The following is a 6287-nucleotide window of genomic DNA, read 5'->3' as shown; positions in this document are numbered from 1 at the left end:
TGAAATTGTGAATTAAGTTCTTGTTATGTCTCACTTGTGTGCAGAGTTTTGGCTTCACCTATTAAACTATCTTCATCTCAACCAATAAACTTCCTGACCTTCACTCTTCCAGTTTTCTCCCACATCCAAATATGAGGGAAGTGAGTGAGTGGCTGCATAGGGCTTAGTGACCTGCTGGACTGAAACCACAAGAGGAAGGAAAACAGGTATTCAGTCCACCCAGTGGATTTTTCTGAGGATAGCTAAGGGCATTGCTGGATTTGATGGTGTGAGCACATGCCTCAGAGATATAAGCCCTGATTTATGTGCCAGTTCCCAGGACTTTCTGTACTTTGCATTAAGCAGCTACAGAGAGGCAAAGTGGTTTTGCTCTGCAAACATCATCCTTGTGTGCTTCACTGAGAGCCTGCACATTTGCTCTTCTCTTTTCTTCCGCTCCACGGAACTCCTCCAGATCTCCAAGGGCATTAACAGCAGGCAGCCTCCCACATAGCTCTGGACAGGGCTGAAAACAGACTTGGCTTGAAGTCACCTGTATCCTGTGCACTGTGTCCTGTGGTCACTGACCATGAAGCTTGTGCAGAGAGTGAGCAGCAGATGCTGCACAGGACACAGACAGCCCCTGCCACGTTCCTCAGCATGGGCAACCTCCTGTCCTGCACAGGGAAGGATTCCAGCCATCAGTCAGGGGGCAAGATGCAGTGTCCAAGCTCCTGGTAAGGGCAGGATTTTGTGCATAGTTCTGGTGCCAGTAGCTGTCTCCAGAGCTCCTCATGAGGCTCCCAGTTCTCATGGAGAGCATGCATGACCAGCTGAAGCCCTGGATGTCCTGCTGGTGGCCAGCCACAGTGACAGCTAGCTTTGCTGAGCCTGAGTCCTAACAACTCCTGGGTTATTCTGTGGCAGAGCCAAGAAATTAATTTGCCTTCTTAAAGATAATTTTCTCTGTTCTGGACAACTCAGTATTCTTCTTCACTCCTTGCTTTGCCTATTTTCTCCTGGATTTATTATCCTGTATTTTTCAAATCAGTTTATGTTTTCTCTTTTTATTTCTAACTACTTTTCACCTTGTCTGCACTATACTGTCTATCACTGCAGTCTTAGCTATTTAACTTAATGTGATACCTAGGTCTCACTCAACTTCCATGTCAAATTTGACATGACTTGGCAATGAATAAAATGAATCAGACTGGGGCTTCCTTTGCAAATGATTTAACTCCCTCTTTAGAAAACAATGCACCTGTGCATAAGAATGGAAATAGCAATGTCAAAGGTCAGCCCTTCAGGAAGAAGTAGAGATCAGTATATGCAAAACATTTCTAAGTGAGGGTGAGAAACAAAACCCAAGCCACAAATACCTCTTTCCATAAACTCTGACCAGGGCTGGTGAAGCAATGGGAAGGCAGATCTCTGGTAGCACACTTGTACCTACATCTGACTTCCATGTTAGCTGGCAACATCATGTGGCTTCCATGAGAGCTGGCATACCTGCATTTAGCTTTAGATAAATCCAAATATTTTGTTTTTCTTCTGCTGTTATTCTATTACCATTAGCAGGAACAAACAGCCACTTAAAAACCAGAAATGGCAACATAGAATAGCAAAAAACAACAACAACAAAAATCCCTGGTATCAGAACGTGAAAGTTTATTTATACTCACACAAACTGAAATTCTGACAGTTACAAAGAAGGATGGTTTGAGTAGCCAAATGTAAGAACTTTATTTATCTTTCATAGCTGTGCTGGAGAATGAGAATAAGGGGCATTTTCTGTTGCAAACCATTTGCATAAAGTCACTTAGGCAACAGGTTCAATGATAAACCATTTAAATTTTGCTATCATAACAAAGCTTGGCAACAAAATGTCTATCTATATTTGTGTATCTACCTATATATCTATATGTATGTATGTATATGTATATGTATATGTATATGTATATGTATATGTATATGTATATGTATGTTTGTATATGTGCACAGAAATATTACAGATAACTTCACACATTTAATAGGCTGTGGAGGGAATTCAGGATGTACTCCAGGGATTTCCATCTTTGCTGTGCCCTTTCTGGCACATGGAGGTGCATGCCAGCTGTACAGAGGTAATGGGGACAGGGCAAGAGTTTCAGGAGGAGGCAGAAGAGGGACAGCAACCAGCCCCCCTTGGTTTACACCATCCTCCCCTGAAGCCTATATTGAGTTGTGTGCTCTTGTCCACGATCCTGTGGCCAACCTGCTACCCACACTGTGAAGTTGGTGGGATAGGGCAGGCAAGAGACTGTGGGGCTTCTCACTGGTCCCTTGTCCCATGGAATTCCTGGGCATAACCCTGAGCAGCTGCTGGGGCCCAGCTAGCAGTACTGGGTGCTCCACTCAGCGACCTTTCCTGCCTGCCTACAGATCCCCTTTGCTGTTGCAGCCTTGTAACCCTCACACCTCTTCTCTATGTTTTTTTCCAACCTGGGAGATGACTGGTTTCCCCTGGATTTTCCCATTTTCTTCTAGCCCTTTGCCTGCACAAGAGAGCTGGACAGCTTTGGTACTGCCAGCCCCTGGCTAACAGAGAATGGCAAAAGTGGCAGCTGTGCAGCCTTGTCATTGATACAGAACAGGAAAATTGGGACAGGGCTGTGCCTCTCCCTTGGCATATGACACAAAGAAATGTGTCTCTTGATATCCATCCTCTACTCATGTTGCAGGGCAGAATTCAACACTGAGGGAAGCAGAAAACTGAAGGAAAAGGCAGAAAATAATTTCTAACAATATTTTATTGGCTTGCATTGCAAGCATTTTTGAGACAAAGGTACCACTCACTGAGCATGCATTCCAGTCATGAAAGACATAAATAATAAAAATAATAATTACTATCTTTAATTTCACTCTCTTGGCACTACATCAAAATTACATGTGTATTACTCTTAGAATGAAAACCATTTTAACTGAACACTTTCATCAGTAAGCATAACATTTTTATCAGTGAGCATCTAAGAAATTGCAACTTCAAGCAGTACTGACATGTTTCAAAAAGTGGAGCCCAAGTTTATAAGCTGCCTACATGATCTCTTTCACTCTATAGGACTCCTTGCCTTCTTACAAGATTTTAAGAAGGGTTCATATGATGCTCGTTAAAAATAATTATTTTTCTGAGTATTTAATTGCTCAGAAAGAAAGACAATAACTTCAGGAAGAATTTATGATGAACTGCTTACTTCATCAGATTAATTTCCAGCATCATTGGTGCTGTGCTGAAAACATATAATTCAACTCTGAGCATGCAACTTCCATGGTGGTGCCAAGTATGTAGAAGCAGGTCCTTGTCTGGTCTTGGTTTTGCTTCCATTTGTTAGGGCTCACTAGACCAGAAAGTGAGCATAAGGAATGACCAGCTGGCAGTCAAGGCTCTCACTGATCAGCAGAGAAGCAAAGAGGGATCTTCACCAGACCAGGTGTGTACAAAGAGTGTCTGCTATAAAAGGGTGGTCACTGCCACTCTTCCCAAAGGACAGCCCTGCTCCATGCTTGGAAAAGTTAAATGCCAGTACTGAACTGCCAGATGTTCAGGCCTCTAAAACCTCAGAAGATGGGACTTGTAGCCCTGAGTGAGATGCCTGAATGGCAGACTCATCCATTCAGCACATGGATTGCTTTGGATGACAGAGGCACCATGGAGTTCAGGTATTTGCTGTGAATCACACATTTCCAGGATACCAAGGTCTTATTCTACCCTGACTGCTCATCTCTAGCTGCTCATCTAACAGCCTTCTGCAAACTAGATGCAAGTATTCTTTAACCTATTCAACATTTCAGCTGGGCACTAGAAGTGAACAACTTCAGTGTCTTGGGACAGCAAAGAGATGAGAGATGTCTCCTCATTCCCAACCCAGAGGGCAGAAATATCACAGAACTGCATGCAAGACAATTGTTTAATACGTTCACAAATCAATTTTATTAATTTAAAACAAAATTAATGAAGAAAAATTCTGTACACAATTGTGGACACAACACACTTTTTGTACAATAAGGCCCAGAAAAACTTCATAATTTTTTTCACTTCGCGAGTGACTAAAAATTGAAAAGAGCCAAAGGAAAAAAAAAAAAAAAGACAACCAAACCCCCCCATCACTGTCTACTTTGCTTGAGGAAAAAAAAGGCTAATTATAGTCTCAATTCTAAAAACTATCCACAGTGTGCTTTATGTATGTATGTGAGTACTGCACAAGTTGCAGCACTCATACTGGGTAAAGCAAAGCACATGTGCAAGTCTTGGTAGGATAAAAACCTCTCTGATGGTACTAAAGCAATCCACAAATATTTTATTCTAGCAGCAATGTGATTCCTCCAATAGTGAAGAGAGTTGATTTGTAGCTACATTGGTGCTCTGCAGCTTTGCAGGTAGCTGTTTTGTGGCTGGTGGTTTTTAAAAAAAAAGAAAGAAGAAAAACCAGAAAATTAACCAGCAAAGGTGAGGCTTCTTTTTAATAAGATATTTAACTGGGTAAAGGGAATTGGTAAAATTCAAGCCAAAAAGTCAGACTAACAATTTATTTAACCAAATAGCTCACAGCCTTCAAGATCAGAATAGTCACAAGTCACACACAGACACAGTCTAGGTTTGTCCTTTAAGTTAGTACAGACAAAAGCAAATTTTAACTCCTTGGTGATAACCATTTCAGCATTTCCATTGCCGGCAATGGATACTATATCTTAGGAAAATCTGACTCCTGGTGGAAGAGGATTAAAAAAACTTAAAAGTATATGAGCATTCTTGTTTAATTTCTCCAAAATATTATCATTTCTAATTTCTAAAAATATTAGTGATGATAGTTTCCTTCATTTTTTAATGAGACAAAAGCTATTTGGTACCAAGGTTCCAGTTTAAGTTACATCTTAAAATATATTTGTGTTCTTTCTCTATTTCTTTATGGAATGACTCTCCTAATTAATTTTTTAAATTTTCTAAAAAAGGGCTAATATGTTAAATTTAAAAGAGGAAACAAAAAGACAATAAAGCCCTCCTCTTCACTTGCGTTTTATCTGTATTTGCTTTGACTGGGGTGGGGGGGGAAACACAAAATCAATCTTTGCATAATCAGAGTGGGTGAGAAAAGAAAATGGCAGAGGAACAGCTGAGAACAAAACCCAATTCCTATTGACACTTGACATCCATGCTTTTGGTCTTGACAAATTTATCTAAAAAAAATCCATTATCTACATATTTATACCCAACACATTGATAAGGCACTGCACTAGTTTGTGCACACGTGGCCTCATTCTTCACCGACAAGGCATTACTATCTTTCAATAGCATTTACCTTAACAATATGTAAAAGAATCATTCATTATTACAAATTTACACAAAAAATTCTTCCTGTACATGATTGTCTCAGTGATGTACCTATTAGTTTAAATTAGACATATTTTAAACTACTCTGTAATGTGCTAAAATCAAAAGTAGTTGCTGTACCATAAGGCAAAGGCTTATAATAGCCTTTAATCCTATTATACATATCCTCAGTTATATGATGTCAAAATATAGTCTGTTCATAAATAAGTAAAGATGTACAGAGTACCCTGGGTATGAGAAACCAAAACGTAAACCTTCTTTATAAGAAAATTACTCCACTGGTATTTTGTAAAATCTCAGTCTTCATTGTGCAATCAAGTTTGCTGTTGAAGAAATGGTGTGTGTCACATTGAAGAGGCTAAAAACTACAAAGCATTTGCAGGTACTTTTTCTTTTCTTCACAGGTATGAACCTCTTATTTCCTTTTCTTTTCTTTTTTTGGTTTTTTTTTTTTTCCATTTTATTTTTCCTTCTCCATTCCTTTTTGGTAGCGAATATGGTAAAGGTGAGTTGTTCAAAGACTCGCATGGCTTATTTTCGTTGGACTCGCAGTACTGGAGCCAACAGCTGTTCTGAAGAAAAGGACATGCTCCTCCATTTACTGAAAGGGCAAGGGTTAAGACCAATTGCAGCTGTACGTCAACATGTTGAAATCACAGAGTTCTGTAGTCCAATGCTGACACAAGACACAGGCATCTCATCCACGGGCAGAAGGAGGCTCTGAGGTTTGAAAGTGCTGCTAAGCTGCTACAAGTACTCCAGTTCCAAAGCATGGTGAAGGGCCATAAGGTCAGAGTGGCTCGAGATCCTCCAAAATGGCATAGCATGCTGTGAACAGCACAGACAACATGTAAAAATAACCCCAAGCATTCTGGTATTTAGACCCACCCTTTGTCTTCCACAGGGATAAGAGAACACTTGGGGGAGAGAAAAAGAGCTCTTA

The 6287-nt window shown here is 40.2% G+C and overlaps 1 protein-coding gene across 1 annotated transcript in view; it reads right to left on the bottom strand.

The window, feature by feature from the left end:
* Positions 1-3927: 3927 nt before the first annotated feature.
* EYA1 (EYA transcriptional coactivator and phosphatase 1) overlaps positions 3928-6287 on the bottom strand; it is a 155145-nt gene continuing 152785 nt past the window's right edge. The window contains exon 19 of the mRNA XM_056485623.1: positions 3928-6172. Coding sequence (XP_056341598.1) covers positions 6092-6172 — 81 coding nt within the window. The 3' untranslated portion in view covers positions 3928-6091. The remainder of the gene's footprint in view (positions 6173-6287) is intronic.

Source organism: Oenanthe melanoleuca, chromosome 2 (assembly GCF_029582105.1).
Source record: "Oenanthe melanoleuca isolate GR-GAL-2019-014 chromosome 2, OMel1.0, whole genome shotgun sequence".
Lineage (NCBI taxonomy): Eukaryota > Metazoa > Chordata > Aves > Passeriformes > Muscicapidae > Oenanthe > Oenanthe melanoleuca.
Note: the sequence above shows the minus strand (reverse complement) of the source record. Positions and strands in the feature narration are given on the sequence as shown.